Raw genomic sequence first — 21423 nt, forward strand, 5'->3', positions numbered from 1 at the left:
TATTTATATATTTATATTGCAGATCTTTAAACAAAATGGTTTTTGTGCAAATATTTTGTTTTTAAAGATAAGTGAAATAATCAAACAAAAAAAAAAGCATTCACACACAGCCCAACTAGAAACAAACAAAAAAAAATACTACAGTTGAATTTTTTTTTCCTTTTTAAACGTCTAGACACAGCTCAATAAAGAAATGTTTTTGCAAGCTTGGTAGGCTTGTGCATTCAGACCAGACATAACAAGTAAATATTTATACACGGAGAGATGGGGAAGGGCTTCTTTTTTTTTTTCTTTGCTCATCTTCCTCAACTCTCTCTCTCTCCTTTTTCTTTTAACGAGAAGTGCAGAGTGTTTCATTTACTTTCTTGCCTTTTTTTTTTTTCACTTTTCCTTTTTTTTTTCTTTTTTTTTTTTTTTTTTTAAAAGGGGTGCCCTTTTTGTTTCTCTTTCTCTTTGTTCCACGCCGTCGTCGTCGTTGTGCTCTCAAGGCCATTGATCTGTGAGGGATGGAGTCTGCTGCCCTCCAAGATGGGGGGCACGCCGCTGTTGTTCTGCTGGTGCTGGTAGAAGGTGGAGCCGGGGTAGTGGCCGATCACCTCGCTGTAGGTCGGCGGCGGCCCCTCCATCCTGCCGCTGCTGCCGTAGCAGGTGGCGCTGATGCCAGAGTTACTGCTGGGGGGGCACGGCCCCCCAAACACGGAGTTATCTATCAAGTCACTGTCGAAGATGGTTCTGTTTGGGGGCGCGCGCACGGACTCCCTGTTGAGCTCCATCTGCTGCTCGGGGTCGCGCAGCTGCAGCGTGCAGGGTCCCTGGTAGGGCGGCGGCTCCTCGCCGTCCGACAGCGAGATGGTGGGCGGCAGGTCGATCTCGTGCTGCAGGTACGGGTACGTGGGCTGGAACCGGTTGAAGCGGTCCCTCTGCAGGAAGGAGGGCACTGCCAGGCGCTCGCTGGGCCGCGGGGTGTAGATCTGCTGCTGGAAGGGACAGGACAGGAGAGGAGAGGGGTGAGAGGCGGGAGGTGCTGGGGCACAGCGGGACAGCGGGACGGGCAGCGCTCTCACCTCGCTTATGCCGGTCCCCGACACGGTGCTTTCCGAAGGCCACAGGCTTCCCTCCTGCGTGGGAAAGGAAAGAGAGGCCAGGGTGAGTGATGCCAGGGGTGTAAGCTCCTGCTGCAAACAGGAGTCACCTGGAGGACACTGCCACCAATGCGTTCCTGCCCTCCTGCACCAACCCCAACCAGCATCTCCAACAGCGATCGTGTGTGCTGGGCATCGTGTGGGTCAGTGATGCCAGGGGTGTAAGCTCCTGCTGCAAACAGGAGTCACCTGGAGAAGACACTGCCACCAATGCGTTCCTGCCCTCCTGCACCAACCCCAACCAGCATCTCCAACAGCAACCGTGTGTGCTGGGCAGCGTGTGGTACCTGCTCCAGAGTCACCACATGGCCACTGAAAACACCCCTTCCGAGCAAAACTTCCCTCCCCTTGCACCTCCATCTCCATTTAATGGATGGTTTGCAGAATGAATGATGAGAACAGCACTACCAAACAGCCCTCTCCCATGTGCAGACTTCCCCCCTGCCACCCCCACACCCCCAGCATGGTTCTTTCCCTGGTTCAAACATGCCAGAGGAGTATTTTTCAATTTGTGATCCATGAGCCGTGGGTGATTCACAAGACATCAAAAAATGCTCCATGAAATAATGACAAGATTAAAAAAAAAAAAAAAAAAAAAACCACAAGGAAAAAAACCAAACCAAAAAAAACCCCTCACACCCACATTCTGATGCTCACAACCACGGACATCATGGGAAAATAAAGATAATAAGTGAATAACCAAATGTTAAGACTAATTTTGATTTGGCTAAAAAAAAAACAAAAAGAAAAAAACTCTGTAGCAACAGGATGGTTTCAGAGTATTTTTTCCCAAAGAGTAAGTGGTCCTTGACTTAAATAGACTGAGGGAATGCAGTGCAGAGGCTTTCTTACACTGCAAGCATCACCCTGATCCTGAGATCCAAACCTCAGTGCCAACAACCCCAGGCAAGGTGAAGCCACAATTTCCCCCAAACTCTGAGACTAGTTTACAATTCATGATCAAAACAAACAAACAAAGGTTCCTCCCATCTGCTGGTGATACTCTGAGCACGCACAGTTCACCCCAGACTTTTTTGCCTTAGGAACTGCAATATTTAAATATTGCTAATATTCACATATAGCAACATCCCTCTGGCAGGCAGAGCTGGAGGAAAACAGCCAGAAGGCTTGTAATTATAACTTGGAACTTCCCAGCTCCTTGCAGGTGAATCTCCAGTTCTGGCACTAGTAAGCCAGGCACAGGCAGAAGTATTTAGCACCAGTGGGAAAAAAAATGCCAAGGGAAAAAGAAACCCCATTTTTCCTTTTAAATGTTGCACTGAGAGGCTGCTCTGAGGAAACCACACACCTTCCTCCTATGAGAACTCCTATATCTCCACCTGCCCCAAACACAGCACCAGCACCACATTAAAATCTCCAGAGAAATCGCCCATTATATCCCCCACCCTCCTGTCTTCTCATTTTTCCCCACTGCTGGAATGTATTTTCTCCTTTGGCATAGGACGTGGTATCAGGTACACAGTGAATCCATCAGGTTCTGGGTTTTGAAGCTGAGCTCTGCACACAAACCTCGGGGCAGGGCTGGTGCCAGTGCAAGGAAAACAGTGATTTAAATGGAAATGAGACTGCCCAGAGCCTTCCCCCTTCTCCAAGGGGTTTTGAGGAGCACCTTCAGGAGCAGAGGTGAATGTCACAATGCCAGCAGCTCCCTGGCCACAGCTGAGCCATGTGCTGGCTGAGCTGCAGCCCCATGGCCCTTCCCGAGCAGGACAACCCTGTTTCACTGCAGACCTCGGCACTCCTCCATGCAATTGTTTACACAGGCACGGACTGTTTAGTCTGGTCCATTTTACACGCATTTCTTGCCTGCAGGGAGAGTCTGCAGTCGATCTCCCCCAGCAGCCAAACGATCCAAGAGGAACTGCATGTGCCACAGGACAAATCCTCACCTCCAACTGACACCAAAGGGCCCGGGGAGGATTTCCAGAGCCACCACAGGCACTGCCAGCCTGTCACCTCATCCCAAAGGACACCACAGCAGTGGGCAGGAGCGGGAAGCACTCCCAAAAGTGTGTTTACTTTGCCGTGCCCCCGTGGCAGACTTCCTGAGCAGCGAGTACCCCGCTGCCTTCTGCTAGATGCTTTATATTTAACTTGGCAGTGGGCAGCGCCATGGCAATATCCCATCTGCTCCCCCCTTTCCCGGGAGTGATGTCAGCCAGCTCCCACGAGGGTAGCTGCTGAGATTCCTGGTGCTTCCCAGCCCTGCCAGGCTCAGCTGGGGCATCCTGCTGTGGGCAGGGGATGGGCAGGGCTGCTCCACCCCAAACATGCCCTACCCCGGGTGCCCAGGCAGCCACAGCCTCACCAAGATCCTGCCCATGTGTTTGGAATCAAAGCTTTGGCTCACACATAATCATCTGTTTGTACAGATGAGGTCCAGGAATGATGCCCTGGGCAACACGTGGATGCAAGAGTAGCAGAAAGAGCATTAAATGGGATGAGCAGAGAGAGGAGGAGCAGACAGGAGCCCCATTTTCTGCAGCCATTATTAACCACCTCTCCCAGGACTCCTGTGCCCATGGGTGATCCACCACAGGCACCCAGTGCTCCCCAAAACCAACCTCTGCCTCACACACTACCATGAACCCATCTGGGGAGCAGCTCAGCTGCCCTAAAAACCCCCCAGCAAGATTAAAAGTGCTGGAAATCAGTAGACAGAGGAGGGCAAAGCCTCAGGACAGGATACATCCCTGCTTTTAGCCTTTACTTTGGCCTGGGATGGCTCCACAGCCCCACTGAGCCAAGCAAAACTGCAGGAGCAACATCACTGCAGATCCTCAGCCTCTCCTCACCCACCTCTGATTTTCAGAATATTTAGGACTTGAATCCATCTCAACAATGAACAGCCTAGAAAGCCACAGGTTTCTGAAATGAAAGGTGAGATTCTGCTGTCTTGGGAGCAACACAGCTGTAAAAGCCTCCTCAAGTATTGCAGGACTTGCTGCAGAACCTAAAATTACTTTAAAATGTCTTTTTAGACATCAATCTTCAACTTTTTTTAGAACTACTTGTTTTAGTGATGTCAGAGAATTTTCCCTGTAAAGCTGCATGGTGCAGATTAAGTCTCTGAGCCTTCAGGAAGACTCATTTTCTATTTTGGGGGACACAAAGGTACTGTTTCTTGGGGGAGTGGGATACCACTGTCACAAAGGTGCAGAGAAAGTGCCATTCTAAAAGGAGAAAAGTTATTAGAAACATTTCTTAAATATCCTTAGTTCTGGAAAATAAAAAGTGCTTGTCATGAGGAGACAAGAGTTTAAGTACAGCAAGAACGGTGATGGAGAAACGCACGAAGCAATACAAAAACTGCTTGCCAGTGAGAGCCGCATTAAAAAACCCTTTAGGGAAATTAATTTCTCCTTCAGCTGTAATTTTTGAGCTGCAGCAACAAAAAAGGACAACTCCAGCAGCCCCAGCAGCACCCTGACCATGGGATGAACTGCTTTAATATTTCAGCAGATGAAAAGCGCGAATGCAGCTCCGGTGCCCGTCTGCGGTCACGACACCAAAATGAAGTTTGGGATTTAAAAAGTTCAGTGCAAGTTTAATGGATTGCATCAACCAGCATCCAGCCCAGCGTGGCCTCTGCCTGCCAGGCTCCAGCCCTCCTTCAGACTGTTTTCCACTGACAGACACGAAAGGTGCTGCCTTTAAGGTGTTTATTATGCTGGATCCCCTGTAACGAGCTTCCCACTCCAGCAGTGCTGCACACACAGCATGGACAGGGCAGGAGATGGGGAACAACCATAAAGATGGGAAAAATGTAAAAAAACCCCAAAATTATACATTCCTATTTCTCTGCTTAGCTCCAAAAAAGGTTTGGAAGACTCCACATCCTCACTGGGGTTGAGCAGATGCACAGAGGTCAAACACTGCTGGAAAGCCATTTAATCACTGATGTGTCTGAATAAGTAACAGAGATGAGCCAACAAAATGGTTGGAAATTTTGGCTTGGAAAAATTTAAAATATAAAAAAACAATAAAGGGGAAAAAGGAATTGTTTTATAAAGAGTCAATTTTTTATTTAATCTGAAATTTTTGGTCAATCTCCATGTGATTTTCTCTTTTATTTCTATGTTACCCTTCTGAACTCTTTTTAAAGAAAACAAAAAGCAGGCCACTTAAGAACACAAATTACTGTATTAAAATAAAGAGGGCTTGAGCTGAACTTAGAAAATGCAAAACTACACATTTGGCACGGTGCAGGTAAAGCATTCTGGACATGATGATACAGTGAAAGAATGTGAAAATGGGCAAACAATGTTTCTGCTATTTTTAATAACTCATGTGCTCGGATGCCCACACCCTGCTGCTGCTGGCAGTGGGTGCACGGGACCGTAAGAGGAACACAAGATTTCCGGGTGGAGCTGGGATGTGTGTGGGGAGCTGGGCTCTGAGCCCCAAAGCAGGAGGTGCCTGAGCCATCTCCACCCTCACACCAGCTGCTTTAACGTGGGATCAGCATCCCGTGGGATCAGGCATTCCCAGCACTCCATCCCACTGCAGCAGGGACAGATCCTGAGCTGGGATCACAGCCCAGTGCTCACAGCCCACACAACAAGGGGTTAATGGGGCTGGGGTCGGCACAGCACTCCTTCCCACGGGGCACCCCCCTCAAAAAGCAGCCAAGAAGGGACCAAGAAGGGACCTCTGCTGTGTGTGGTGTGTGACAAAACAGCAGCTACGAGGGACAGCCCTGGGCAGCCTGCAACTGCACTGAAGGATGGCTTAGTGAAACGTCTTAGATATCCCTCTCAAAAAAAATAATAGAGGAAAGAAAATGGAAAAATAGAAGAAAAGACCCCTGAGCAATCTCTGTATTCAATCTTTTTCCTGCAGCAAGTATAGATTTGATTCAGGGGAGCACAGCCCCAACACAGAGCAGCACACAGCACCAGTGGTGTGTCCAGCCTGCAGAGGAGGGGGCAGGCAGCAGTGACCTTGAGGGAGCCCCATTTAAAGGGCTCTGAGACCCTTCAGGGTGAATGCTAAAAAAGAGAATGTCTGTACAAGACATCCCTGCACTGAAGACAAAGCCAGGGAGGCACAAGTGAACAGTACATGCTCACCCTCCAAGAAAATGTGATGTCTTTTCTCTATACATCCTTCTAAGTCTCTCTGAGCCACTACATTTGAGGAAACTGCGTGAACCAACATCTGCCTTGAGGCTGCTGAGGTTTGCCCTCAAATCCCTGTCAGAGGTACAATTCACACATTTCTCCTCAGGCTTTTATGGAGCTGGGAGCCTGGGTTAAGAGAGCCTCTCACACATCCCCTTGGAGAGATCTCTGCTGGTCTGGCTGACAAGTGATTTCTGCCCCTTCCACTGCAGTGATGGCAGCAGCACTGGTGAAAACTGGAGCAAATTACTCAGGATTTCCTGCTCTCTGCAGGGCAGGCAGGAAGTTTTTATACAGACACTTGAGACTAACTGGAGCCAAAGGACTGGGTAGTTTGGGACTGCTAAACCAAGGCAGATGAACCAGCTGGGGGTGGTGGTTTCAGGAGCAGGACATGCCAATAACAGCCTCGTGCAGTCACTTCACTAATGTAAAATCCAAATTGCAAAGCTCAAGGCAAAGGCAGAGGCTATGGCTGTCCATACACACAGCACCCTGAAGAGCCAGAGGCACCCCTAAAATGCCCCCTCACCCCCAAAACAGAGACAGATGATGCCAAGGGCAAACACAACCTGGCCTGTGTGGCTGAAGAGCAGGGTGTGACTTACTGAGGAGAGGTTCTCGTCGCGCCGCCTGCCCTGGCTGTGCCGGCTGATGAAGGAGCGCGCAGAGAGCTTGTAGTGGTTCAGCAGGCACGTGATCACCACCACCATCACCATCATCACCACCACGATTATGATTATCTGTACAAACTCCAGCTCCGCTGCAAGAGAGACAGACAGATTTGAGCCGTCAGGAACAGCAGCAGGTAATGAGCACAAGAACAACTGAAGTGGCTGAGACAACACTGACAGCGCTGCACCCTTCCTGCCACAGCTTCACACGTGGGCTCTGTGTGCCCTGAGCCCACAAAAACCTCATCCATTCACTTTTCAGTGTCACAGAAGAGTCTCCAGGAGGGATCTTTGCAGACAATCTACACTTCAAAGTGTCCTGGCTACAGCACAGACTGGACTTCCCAAAGATCTCCTGGGTGTCACAAAGCCAGGAGCATCCCAGTGCCTCACGTGCCTCTCTTGGGGCTGTAGAGCCATGAACCAACAGAATTCACCCTAATGACACAGTTCAGCTAAATTTCTGCAGTTCTCTTCCCATCACCACTACTCTTTCCTCTGGGGAGGCCAGGACTGAGCCTCGGCACATCCCTGCACATCCCCTCTGTCCCAGGGTCAGACAGGGGTGGCCCAGGGGACAGCCCGGCACAGCAGGCAGTGGCAGCCCCCGTTTCCCAGGCTGCCCACCCACCAGAGGAAGCAGAAGCAGGGGGGCAGAGCTCCTGCCTTGGGGTGAGACGCCAGACGGGTGCCATGCTCTGCCACAGGGCCACATCCCACAGCTCCAGACAGCTCAGGGCTCGGCCAGCTGACAGCGGCAGCTTGAGTGGCTTCAACTGGCAGGAAGGAAAACTGCCAAAACCCCTCCAAACAAACACAACAAGCAAACAACAGACTATCCTGTTAACTCTGCAGACACTTGGCAGGAGGCAGCGAGGAGTCGCTCCTAAAATTTCCTAAGGAAATAATTCCTCACACCTCTCTGAGGCTTAGGAAAATTGAGCACTGGAGGCAAACATTGTGCTGGGTCATTATTTCCATGAATTTGGTGCCCAGGGAGTACATGCCATTCCCAAACTGCTCAGTCACTCCCCCCATTCCCCTTCAGGCCAGCAGTGGCCAGGACTGGGCAGCAGCAACTCCAGTGCCCAGCACAAAGGAGGGGCCAGACAGCAAAATTCAATCATTCTGGGGATTTACAGCTTGTTTGCTTCTCAGCAGCGACAGCTATAAAATCCAGTTTGGGAAAGCCGTGCCCTAAGCTATCATGGATGCTGCCATCTATATTTAATCTATACAGACACACACATATATATCTGCAGACACACAGCAGGGCCCATAAAACCTCAAAGGGCACCACTCACTCATACCAGCTGGGGTGGCTTCTGCTGAGTCAGGCAAATTTATTAGGTTTTTTGTTGTTGTTTTTTTTTTAATGGAAAGTTTTCTCCCGACAGGTGGCATTTGAGTGCCAGTAAAAGCAAATAAATGTCAAGAAAACAGTCCAGGTGGTGAGCGCTGCCAGTTACCTTGGAGCTTTTTCTGCTAAACAGCAGCTATTTCTGCCACTGCCCAAAATGCTCCACCAGCTCTGCCCACTGCCTGCAGAAAACAGAATTATGCCTTGAAAGCAGGAGCCTTATCTGGCACTTGAAGCTGGATGGATGAGGGACTGTGAGCCCAGGTCCTTCCAGCACCCCTAAAACGCAGCTGCCTCTCCTCTAGAAGGTCACACACAGGGTGGGAGGAGAGGGATTAAAAGCCAAACATTGTGCAGGAGTTGTGCCTTAAAAATGCTAGATAAGCTCTGGGTCTTTCACATCAACCCTAACTAGTCGCCCAGTGCCACTGTGAGAGGAACACCATGGAAGAAATCCAAATCCCATAAATTTGATCCAGCCCCAAAGCAGCACAGCTCATCTGTGGGACCCAAAAGCTGCCCCTGTGCTGGAGGAACTGGCTGGAACAGGGCCCATCTCTTGCACAAATCATTATGGAAAAGAAAAAAGTAAGCAAAAAAAAAAAAAACCCTAAATGTTTTTAAGAAGATGAGTCACTTTGGCCTCAAAATGCAGCATGTGCTTTGGCCATGGTAAGAAAACACAAGAAAAAGTATAAATGAAGCTGGTGATGGAAAACTTCCTTTTCTGTTAAAAGGGGTTATATTTCTAAAGAAAAACAAGGCCAGAGTAGTAATAAAGGAAAGTTCCTTTCCTAGGACAAGAGATGCCTCAAATGAACCAAACCTTGCTAAATTGGTCCTGGTGCTTCAGTGACACAGGTGAAGTTTTGGCCCAGGAAATTCCTTCCCAGGAAGGAACACACAAGATGTGTCACTTACAAATGACCTAAACCAGAATTCCTGCACACACAGACACAGAACCAGCAGAGCCTGAAGCAGAAGAAAGGATGGGAATTCCATCAGCATCTGGGACAACACACCAGTGTCCCATCCATGCTCAGTGCCCTGGGACTGCTGTAACTGGGGATTACAGGCAGAGGCGGCACAGGATGATCACCAGAACAAAGGGGATGCTGCTTTCCAGCTGGGATGCTCCTCCTGCCCCATCCCTACCCCAAGCCCAGGCTCTGAGCAGCAGCCCAGCCTTACCATGCCCAGGAGCAAACCCATCCTGCTTTAATCCCAAGAACACTCAGGTTGCCCAATCTGGCCTTTGGAAAAAATAAAATAAAAGTCAAACCAAACAAACCACCCCCCCCCCCCACACACACACACACTCAATTTGTGCTTTTCATGTTTCAAGAGACTCATATCCACTCGAGGCACCAAAGTTTCTGCCAGCTCTCCCTCTGTTTTAACTTGTCTTCATGGGCTTCTTTTCTGCAGAAGGGAAAACAAACCCAACACACTGGAAAGCTGGATGTGCTCAGTAAGATTTTTATCCAAGCAGCTCAGTCAAACTAATGAAGAAAGATCATTAAAAACCCAAAGTTTGAGTTAATATGCTATTATACAAGTGCAATTCAGCTGCTATGCTAATAAAAAGCCTTTGGGGAATGAAAAACAAGCCAAACTGCAAAGCACATAATTTATAATTCTACTGGTATTCTTAAAAACACACACACAACAAAACAAGAAAAAAAATACTCAACACATTTTGTATTTGGCTTCCTAATCATTGTCACTTTTCAATTAGAAGAGACCTCATTCCATTTCTCTCTGTAATTTTCCCCAAGGGAAGTGTTATAAATGCACTAGGCTTTACAAGATGGGCATATTCCGCCTCCAAATGCAAAGCAAGGTCACACTAATTTAATTTTGCATAATTTTTATTCCAGAATACGTTTCAAACTAACAGGTTCAGACATCACATTGAAGTGACACAACCTGCTTTTCCGTGTTTTCCGTCTAGACGCGGCAGCTCCGGGAGCCGGGCGCCGTGCGTGCCGCCCTTCTGCAAGTCAGCACTTCCCCTCAGCGCCCCAAAACGGGCTGTTCGTGACCAAGGAGAGCAACTGTCACCTCCCATTCCTCGTCTTCACTGCTCACTTGCCACTTCAAGCCACGCATGGCCTCGGACAAGGGGGCTGTGGAGATGTGTGAATGAGTGATGGGCACTGTGCGCTTCCAAAGCTGTGCACTCCACTCCCCTGTATTTACAGGAAGCTCATGCCCTTGCTGCCCTGTCACAGACATCTTTTATGGGAAATCCTTTCCTTGGGATTTTTCCTCCTGAGAAGCTGAGAGGCCTCAGGAACAAAATGTAAACAATGGTTATCTGCTGCTGTGGAATGCAACAGGTGCATCTGGGATTGGTCTCATGTGGTTGTTCCTAATTAATGGCCAATCACAGTGTCTGACACACAAGCCTTTCTTATTCATTCCTTCTTTTTCTATTCTTAGCTAGCCTTCCGATGAAATCCTTTCTTCTATTCTTTTAGCATTGTTTTAATATAATATATATCATAAAATAATAAATCAGCCTTCTGAAACATGGAGTCAGATCCTTGTCTCTTCCCTCATCCTTGTACCCCTGTGAACACGGTCACACTGCCCACCCTGCTGCCCAGTCACCAGGCCCATGAAGCTCTGGAGTGTCTCAGATTTCTGGATTTATGTGTGGGTCCCTCACTGAGCGCTGGCCACACTGCAGACCCTGCTCACAGCTCCACAGGAGATGCTGCAGGAAGGAGCACCTGGGAGCTTCCCCGAGTCCTTACAAACAGAACACTGGCACCCACAAAATACTGGCACCCACAGGTTCAAATTAATTAATATATTTACAAGGAGAGAGAGTGATTTGAGTCGATGGTGATGCTGGGAGCACCCTTACAGCCGCAGGGGAGGTGAGGCTGGGTTACACTTTAAATGCATTGCCTTGCCTTTTACAGCTACATTTCAGTTCATAAAACGCTTCCTATAAACTTTATTAATGCCCTTCCTTCCACACAGAGTATCTCTGCAGAAGACAAACTCTCCAAACCACCACAAGTATAAAGGAGGAAAAAAAACCCCAAACCAAAACCTGTATTTTGCTGCAATCATTCCAGACACTCCAGCTATCATTTACAGGTGGACAGAACAGCTTAGAGGCAAGGTCCCAGCCAAGATGACCTGTGCTTTCAGCCAGGTATAACACACATCTGCAGGTCAAACCAGTCATCCCTGAGCTTCAATTACAATTTCTGTAGGTACTGGAATTGTGTATCGTGTAAGAAGTGACAAGAAAAAGTGAAATTACACAGGAGAAAACGGCTAAGATGAAGAAATGTAGCTGCACTAGCCATAACCCCTAAGGAAAAAAGTTAAAAACCTCACACTCTTAACACACACAGAGTTACACATTCTTAACACACTCACACACTCTCTCTTACAAACTCTCTCACACACTCTTACACATTTTTACACATACACATATACACTCGTTAAAGAGTGTTCTCCCTTTCAGAGGCTGTGGACAGCAGAGAAGAGAAGAGATGAAAGAACAAAGAACTTCAGATGGCAGATTACTCACCCTCGCTCATCTGCTGGGTCATCACAGAAACAATCAGAGCAGGCAAAGTCATTACTGCACTATTTTTGTATTAGCATCTGCTACATTTGTCTTCTAATACCCCCATAAAACCAGATAGAAGGGCCAATCAGACTGTCAACAATTGTGTTTGTTTACGAGGGAGCAGAGGAGGATCCAGAATTTGATCTCAATATTGATAGTGCTGCTGGCACTGACTGGCAGCACCTTGAAGCTGCAGCAACACCAAAGGAAGCAGGATCAGGCCTGACAACAGGCAGGACAGCTAGGAAGAGATCATTTTGGGCCTGTTTCACGCATCATCAGTACAGTTAACAGCTAAACTTCATTTCTGGACTCAGCACAGTCAATTCTGATGCAGCGAGCAGAAATGATGCCCTGCAAGCCAGTGAGGACAGGCTGAGATGGGGCAGGAGGGCAGGGAGCAAGGGAGACTCAGAAAAGGAGCCAATTGAAATAAAAACATTGCTGGAAAAAAGGGGATAGAGCCTCAAGAAGTCCTGCTCATAGTGCCAAGCTTTGGGCTGTAACTGTGTTTAATGTAGTTCTTTTTTTCAGATGTCACCCAGGTAATCAAGCATCACATCCTCTGAGTCACCGGCAAATGATGGCCTTATCCTCCCACCCCCATTTTTGTTTGTTTTAAAGGAAACAGCCTTATTTCATGCTTAATAGTCACAGAAACATCACACTGCTTGGGCCTCAGAACATTTTTTGGTGCTTAAAAACCAAAGCAACTCTCCTGGCTGCACCACTGGGCCTGTTTTCAGAAGGTGACCTTCCTGAGCTCACCCAGCTTGGTGGCAGCTGCAGGAATGGGACACACATCCAAGGGCCAGAGGGGCACGATCAGCATGGCAGAACTCAGCTTTTAGAGGGAAATGGCAAATGTGAGAGCTGGGGTCAGCAGCTCTGTCAGCCAGGACGCTCTGGGCTCTGAGCAGAGACCTGTCAGCCGGACACTCGTTTAGAGAAACTCCTGGAGACATGAAACAGCTCCCTCAGAGCAGTGAGAACTAACAAGGTTCTTTGGGACACACCAGCTCTCTGAAATCTTGCATATGCCAACCCCTTCTCTCTTTTCTCTGCCTACTTCTCCCACCCTCCCCTTTTCCAGGGTTTTTAGATGAGGTATTTCACACACAGTCAGGCTGATCCCAGCCTGCCGAGATGACTGGAAGGAGTACACGGCTTTTGAAGTTACTCCCAGGGTGAGAACAGCTGAACTGGATTAAAAGAATAAAGTCATTTTGATTTTGCACTTAAAAGACAGGTAAATTTGCTTGCTCACTAGAAAAGGTTGAGCAGGGCTCATGGCCCCCACCAAGCTGAGCAGATCCAAAACACCTCCTGCTTCCCAAAAGGAAGCACAATGCATCAGGCCTGGATGGTGTTTGGGCAGGGGGGAGGGCAGAACATCACCCACCCTTTGAACAAGAGCACCAAGAGAGAGGGACACAAGAACAAGATTTTACCGTCTGCAGTCATAAATAGCCTGAATCAGAAAAAAAAAAAAATCTACCAAATAATGAGTGAAAAAACACAGCACACAATATCCGGATCAAACCCCACCAGCTGACCCTGAAAGACCAAACAGGTTTTGTTTGTCAGGGGTATTTCTAACAGCCAGTAAAAATAAACACATTAATAAATAAGTATTTTCGTATACCCTGGAAACACTCCTGATCAATATGTGGCTTGCTACTGTAGAGGTTTTTTTTTCCTTCCACCCAGCAGAAACTCATGACAAAGGAAAGCACATCTCATTTATGAACTTAGCTATAAATACTTTTGCTAACTGCCATTTAGGAATTTCATTTCCTGCTTGAGCAAGTCCTGTTGAAAGAGGCAATTACCAAATTTGTTTCTAGTTATAGAAATAGATGTTTGTCGCTGCCCACATCTGTTTCGACAGACAAATTGCCAGACGCGGACGCTCCAAGGAGAGCAAGTGCTCCACGCAGGGAGGGCTTTGCCCCCTCTCCAGAAAGCAAATGGCAATTACAGGGATTGGGTTTCTGATTCCAGCTTCCTCTCAGCCCTATCTCTCACTGCAAGGGATGCCTGGTGCTGACAGGGCACCTGCAGCCTCCCTCAGCTGCATCCCCTGCGCCGCATCACAGAGCTGCTCCCTCCTCCTGCTGCCACGGGGACACCCGGGAATGGGGGACGCATTTGTCACCCAGCCCAGCACAACAGGGAGCCTTGAATGCTGCAGGTCACGAGGAGCCAGCAGGCTGCACTTGCTGTGCACACAGAAAGGAGCAGCAGGGCAGGGAGATGGCACAGGCTGTCCTGCTCTGTGTGTGACACAGCGGGGACGGCACAGGGGTGTGCAGATGGGGGTTTGTGGATGCCATCAGCATCAACCACAGCCTCTGCCTGCTGAACAAATGCTGGATACACCACGTTTCACCAGGCATCTCTCCACCCTGGCTGTCCACTAGAAAGTTTCCATTTCCACTTATTCTTGGGGAAACCATCCACTGGTCAATTCCCAGTGTGCTCAGCCATGACCCTGTCAGAGCCCGGAGCAGCTCCAGGTGCCCCAGTGCCAGCACCCAGCCCCTGTCACGGTGCCCAGCAAGTCCTGTGGGACCAGTGCTCCTGCAGGGGCACCTCAAGTGAGACAGAGACAGCAGCAGTGCCTGTGCCTCGCTGCCACAAGCACGGCACCCATCAGCTCACACCCAGCACCCCGCTCAGGGACATGACTGAGGTGCAGAAAAGCCACAAAACACCCCAAATTACAGCTGGGTAACCTGTGCTCTTCCTGCATTTCTACTCCACACCAGCATGGCTCCCTCACACCACCTCCCTTATCAACCAGCACGTCCCCAAGGAGCCCCGTGACATTTGGGAATGGTTTTGGGACCCTGCCGTGCCCCTGTCCCGAGGCTGCAGCTCCCCCAGGGGCTCCAGGACACGCAGCCCCGGGCAGCAGTGCCACAGGGGCTGCCCTGGCTCGCAGACGGGTGTTGAAACCCCGATTGAGCAAGCTGGCCAAAGCCACACGGGTCACGACAGGGCTGCAACTGCGACCGGATTTCCTCAGCACGCTCCAGGGCCAAAAAACGGGAAACACTCCCTGCCCTGCCTCTTCCCAAGCACCCAGTTATCATCTGTGCCACTCTGCAGCTCCTGCTCGCCAGGAGTGACCTTTCACAAGGCAAGTTACTCCCAGGGAACAAGGACAATCTTAAGTTACAGGCAAAATTATGCATTGCAGGGAGAAAATATGCAAAATGCATGCAAATGCCCAGACAAGGCACACTGTGTCTGGTCACTGCAGGATTCAAATTCAGTTCTTGAACTGGTCTGAACTGGTCGCTACCACCAGATGGGAGCGAATGCATGTGCACACTCTCACAGAGATGTGAAAAAAAATTGTATTTTTTTATATATATATATATATACACACACACAGCAGAGTGAATGGGGGAGGTGAGTACAACCGCCCCAAATCTGACAAAATTAAAGGTAATAAATTTACTTCCACCTCAGCTGCAGCAACAGCCTGAGAAAGGTTTTACCTCCCACAGCAGATCTGCTGGGAAGTCTGTTTCACTGGGGGGTTCTGCATGTGCAGGTTTTAGGGCGCACACAAAGAGAAAGGCCAGGCACAGATGGGGTTTGGGGCCAAGAACAGGGCTGAGGTCACCTGCCCTTCCTGAACATCCTCATCCTGGAGTTCCCTGCAATCCCCAAGAAACCAAATCCCCATCCCAGGGTGCTCTGCATCCCCGACCATCCCCAACCCAGGGATCCCTGTCCTTCCCAAGCATCCCCATCCCAGGGTGCTCTGCATCCCTGAGCATCCCCATCCCTATCCCGGGGTGCTCTGCCCCTTTCCCCAAGCATCCCTACCCCCATCCTGGGGTGCTTTGCCTCTTCCCTGAGCATGCCCATCCCAGGGATCCCTGCCATCCCTGAGCATCCCCATCCCAGGGATCCCTGCCATTCCCGAGCATCCCCATCCCAGGGATCCCTGTCATCCCTGAGCATCCCCATCCCAGGGATCCCTGCCACCCCCGAGCATCCCCATCCCCATCCTGGGGTGCTCTGCCATCCCGAGCATCCCCATCCCGGCCCATCTGCGTCCCTCCTGCCGCCCCATTGTCCCGCACCCCGTCCCATCCCCAGATCCACGGGGCAGGGGGGCTGCAGGGAGCCGACCCGCGGGTCAGCGCCCACAAAGGGCTCGGGGGAGGCGGCGGAGCCCCGGCCGGCCCACGCCGGCCCCGCCACCTGCCCGCCGGGCTGCGGGCTGCGGGCGGCAGCTGCCCCGCACCGGGGCGGGAGAGGGCACAGCACCGACGGGAGGATTATCCACGGACACAGCCTGTCCCCTTTTCACTGCGTTTAACAATAAAGCGGTAGCTATAGCAACGGGGTTAATTAATGCACCGATTTGCATAACTAAAACTCCGCACCCATTGAAAGCCCCGCCGATGTGCGCGCTGAACGGGACCCGCACCCGCGGCGGGGACAGGGCTGCGGGGACACCCAGAGCCATCCCCTCCTGCACCTCCGTCTGCACACCAGCATGGCGAAAAGAGCAGGAAAACGGGGAAAGAAAGCGTCCTTCAAAAAAATAAAACTGAGGGAAAAAGTGATTTTCAGGGATGGAGGGAGCAAAGCGCATTCCGAGGCAGAGGGGGTAAGGAGATAGGCAATGTAAAGGTTTCAGACTATCGTATAACCAGAGGGGGAAATGTCTTCTCACCACAAACATGCATCTGCATGATGTCTAGACAGTCATAAAAAGGGCAATTAAAGTACTGCAGGCTGCAGTAAGCCAATGTCTCCTCTCCCAGTCTAAACAGTTGAAACATACTGCACGAACTTGGAAAAAAAAAAATATAGGATGGAGAGAAAAAAAAAACAAGTTTGTAAGGAAAAATGTTTTGAAATTCAGCTTTAAATAAGCCAGTAAATTAATTCAACCTTGTCACATCTCTGCCTTATAACATATCAAATATTCCGCCTGCGTCCTGTCTAGACTGCGATAACAAAGGGCATTTAAAGCCCTGCAAGATGCGCTGACAGAGTGGCCATTTAAAGACGCAGTATTGCTTTCTCCATCTAAAACGATTTGTCAGATGGAGTTAAAATGAAAATGATAAGTAATCACTCTGGTTCACAACCATTTCAAAAGGAAAAAAAACCACAAAACCCCCACAGCTCATAGATATAAATCCCACTAAAATCATTCCAATGTATCATTCCAGTGGGATTTGTCTGGCCTCTTTTTTTATGGCATTTGCTTTTTTTTTTTTTAATTTATTTTATTAATCTGAGATGTCAGTGGCTTTCTGCAGCACATGCATTTCTAAATAGGAGTGTATTAAGTTTGAAAAAGCCAGCTCCAAGTTTTAACTGATTTATTGGCATAAAATGATGACTCCTGGAGAAACAGTATTATAACCCCAAGGGTTAACAACACTGAAAAGGAATTTTTTTGTTTTATTTACTTAGAAACAAAAGAATAAACTGTATCACATGAAAAAAACTGGCCAGTCCCTATCACTGACACAGCTGAGCCTGCTCAGTCCCAGTCCTCAGGAATGCAAAAAAGAAAAGAAAGTTAAAGCAAACTATGTGGGTGTTCAGAGTGTTGGGTTTTTTACAGAGAAAGGATGGTTTTCTGAAAAAAAGTAAAACAAAATATAATCCTGTCTAACACAAGAAACACTCTCCTTCCTCTCTGAGCTTTACCAATTGTTGAAGTACCAAAAAACCTCAAAATAAAATACACAGGCAAAATCACTGATCTGCTGAACAGGAGGGGAAACGCTGCCGTGACAGGGCCAGGCCACAGCCACTGCAGGCCAAAACTTCCACCCCAGGGCAAGACTGGCCTGAGACCGCTGTGCTGGGACATGGCACAGCCAAGTGTCCCTGGCATGGCCCTGTGCCCAGCCCTGTGCCCAATTCACTGCCCAGTCCCTTCCACAAGGCAGGGTCACGGTGGGAGCCACCCCTGGCAGTCCAGAACCAGCCTGAATCCAGCTCCTCTCTGCTCCTCACCCTGTGACATCCCACCACCACCTCATCTGCACCTCCCTCTGTCTCCCAACCCTTGTTTCTTAATTATTATTTTAATAAGACTGTTTCCAACTTCATTGTTCATTCCGCAATAGCCCAAGGGCTACAACTGTTCATTAGACAGAATTTCTGCTTTAATTGCACTGACACAGATGTGTAGGTTATCTGGAAGAAATTACCAAAATGAGCAGTAAAGAATGGGGCTGGATGCTTTTCTTCCCTTACAGAGTTTAATTTACCATTATTTCCCCCCACGCCCCGTACGAGCAGCACCATTCGCTGCACTGCGGGTTTGCAGAGGAATCAACCCCAAACTGCTCCCATTGCACACAGGTGCATCAGGATTCCCACAGGGACAGATCTGGGGGCTCTGTGGTCTCCACCACTGCTGGTGGGATGGTCTGTGTCCCCCTCATGTCCCCCAGGCAGCACAATTCAGTGACATCCCCCTGAGAGTGGAAGCATCTGGATCACGGATAAAGCTTTGGGGAAGAAGCTGGGCCACCACTGCTCAATGTGCCCGTCCCTGCCTGTGCCAGGAGTGGGGTGGGAAACAGGCTCCCCTGGTCCATCCTCACCCTCTGAAAAGAAGGAACACCAGAAAAGTCACCACTTCTGCTCAACAGTGCCTGGGCTTTGAACCCACCATGGCTGTGCAGCTGTCAAATCAGCCACGGAGTTCACATGAACTTCCTCTGCAATTCATGTTGGCAAGAGCCAGACACATAATAGCCCTGGATTCAGGGAGAAAGAGCTGCCAGCATTATTGCTATTTAAAACCTCTATCTGAGCTTCATAGACTCATTCTTCACACATGATCCAAACACACACACACAAAATGCAGAAGTGAGCCAGATCCAGAAGCATTTCACTTCACCAAGAGCAGTGCCTAACAGCAATTTCAGGTTTTGGCTCCCTGTGACTATTTAATAGATTTTAATTCAATATTAAAAAGCATGAACCTGCCAATTTTTTTGTTATGTCTGCTTGCCAGGAATAAGAAAAAAGTTGTTCCTAACTTCTTTATCAAACCATTTCCTCCTCTGCACCTCCCTTCTCCAGACAAGGGGCTGCAGCCAGGGCAAGGCTGACAGGGGTGGGCTGGGGCAAGGGAAACATCACAGGTAAAAGTTCCATCTCTAAATATGTCTAAAAGCCACTAAAAATGTCTCCTTCAGGCAAACTTGTCTTTAAGGGGGAAGGAAAATTACAGAAATGCTTAAAAAAGCCTGCACTAAGGGAAAAACCTTCCCTTTGTTGCTAGGGGAATTACTTTTTATCTGAAAACCTTTAAAATGCCACCACTGTATTTAGAAAAAAAAAAAAACAACACCAACCCCGAGACTGAAGCACCTCATGTGCTAAAGATCAAGAGACAGAACACATCAGTTCCATCCTTCCTTTACAAGTACTTTGCTCGGGCCTGACTTGGTTTTGTGTCTTGGTCCTCGATGCTTTTTGGCAGTTTGCTCCAGACTTACTGGCAAGAGCTAAAAGGTTTCTATTTAGCTGGTGTCAGCTGAGCATCTGTGCCGGCAAGAGCTGGAGTGGGGGTGATCCCGGCTGCCTTTCAAAAGCACATTTCTCTCTGGGAGCTGCCACAATAATGTGAAGTCTGAGTGTGTTTGGGTAGCGGGGTGACTGCCTCCGGAGGGGCGCCCCGGCGCAGCTCCCCGTGCGGGCAGCGGCCCCCGATCGGCGCAGGGAAAAAGGAGCTGGGAACGCTCCCTAACCTGTGACCCTGACAACAAAAGGCAGGGAGAGCGTCTAGACCTCCAGTCTGCCGGGGAGTGAAGGGAGCATTGTGCTCCGGCACACTGGGGCTGCTCACACAAGGCGGGCACAGAGGCGCTGCGGGGCAGCCCCAGCTGCAGCGCCCGCACCGCTGCCGGGGAGGGGGCACGCACGGCACGGCACGGCACGGCACGGCACGGCCCACCCTGCCCTTCCTCCTCAGCACACGGTCTGCAGGGTCTGCAGGGCAGCTTCCACCTCCCAGCGCCGCTGGAACCCGCGGAGGTGAAGCAGCCCGTCAGATTTCCTTTATTTCCTTTGCCTTCGTGCGTTCCGCACGCAGCATCCTCACGCTCCTGAACGCAGATCCTGCCATCCCAGCCCTGCGCGGATTGCCGGCAGGAAAGAGCAAAAATGAAATATGTGCTTCCTTCCACAGAGCCTTGATTTTCTGCTTTCCCTGTCTGGCTCAGTTAAAAGGGGACAAACAAGATGTTCCCTCTCTGCCAAGCCTAGAGGTCAGCTCAGCGTTCAGAAAAAGTCCCAGCTTTAACACGTATTTCTTGGGTGACCCTGATCAAACCCCTTGGCTTCCCAGTGTTGAGGTCCCCACATATAAAAATATAAATACCCCAAATAAATGCTGGAGCTAATGGCAGATTACTGCCAGGGAACTGCACGAAGAGAAAATAAAAGACCTATTAAAAGCCCTTGTTTGTCTCTGCCAGAAAGAAAACACTATTACCCAGTACTTAAAAAGATGCATTAAAGGAGAGAGAGCATTCAGGGGGGGTTAAGGACATCCCTGGCAGAGTAGTGAGGGGAAACACCCCCATGTGCCCCCAGGGGTGATTAGGGGTGATCCCACACCCTGGCCATGGAGCACAGGCAGCAGCAGCTGCCCAGAGCACACCCAGCACAGAGTGGGGCTGCAGGCAAACCTGGGAACCCACAGATCAGAATTCTGGGCTAAACAAAACCCTTTTGTTTCACTGTTCCTGGAGGAAAGGTAAATACCTGGAAGATGTGCTTCAGCCCAGCACCCTGTGACACTCACTGGCCCGTGGCACCCCTCCACATGGACCCTGCAACCCTGGGCACAGCCAGCAGCCACCCCAGGCACTGCAGGGATCCCTCACCACCTCCTGCCAGCTCCAGGCTGGAGCTCTGGAGTTACAGCCTGAGACCAAGCAAAACCAGACCCAGCAACTGAGACTGTTTAGGCAGCTATTAAATCCCCACCTCCTTCTGATGAGAGGTGATTTACAAACAGCTGATGATGAATACAGGGAATTCAGAGCATGTGAGGAGTTTCAGTATCCTGGTAGGCACCAGATGCCAATCCTTCACCAGCACACCTCACCACTTCCACACCTTACACAACAAAAAGGTGAGGGATGGGGACTTTCCTCTCCCCCTGCATCTGTTGCTTCCTACCCCATCTCCAAAACATCACTGGCAACTCCTTCCCCAGGTGCTCCAGGGACTACTGAGGCACCAACAGAGCCAGGAGCTGTGGCAGGACAGTGGATGGACACCAAGGCAAGGTGCCACACACCTGCAGCCTCAGCAGGTCCAGCCAGACCCTCCTCACAGCCTGGCACCTGCCATGGCAGCAGCTCCTCTCCTGACAACTGCCTGGGATTTATTTTTGGTGCACATGCACTGGGAGACTGAGAGATCCCACACTGGGATTTTTATCAGCAGTGTGCAGCTATGGAAACAAATGCATTTAAGACTAATATAA

The 21423-nt window shown here is 49.6% G+C and overlaps 1 protein-coding gene across 3 annotated transcripts in view; it reads right to left on the bottom strand.

Annotated features, from left to right (window-relative positions):
• Positions 1-396: 396 nt before the first annotated feature.
• Positions 397-21423, bottom strand: part of PMEPA1 (prostate transmembrane protein, androgen induced 1) — a 39110-nt gene continuing 18083 nt past the window's right edge. Inside the window, exons 3-5 of one of the 3 annotated variants that reach the window (XM_054274798.1) lie at positions 6895-7049; positions 1065-1118; positions 397-977 (exon numbers count right to left, since the gene is read on the bottom strand). In XM_054274798.1, the coding sequence (XP_054130773.1) occupies positions 420-977; positions 1065-1118; positions 6895-7049 (767 nt within the window). In that variant the 3' untranslated portion in view covers positions 397-419. The remainder of the gene's footprint in view (positions 978-1064; positions 1119-6894; positions 7050-21423) is intronic. The other 2 variants (XM_054274801.1, XM_054274799.1) reach the window with 2 other exon arrangements.

The sequence above is a fragment of the Melozone crissalis genome, unplaced genomic scaffold (genome assembly GCF_028551555.1).
Source record: "Melozone crissalis strain CALT ecotype California unplaced genomic scaffold, PUWL_Pcris_2 ptg000017l_1, whole genome shotgun sequence".
Classification (NCBI taxonomy): domain Eukaryota; kingdom Metazoa; phylum Chordata; class Aves; order Passeriformes; family Passerellidae; genus Melozone; species Melozone crissalis.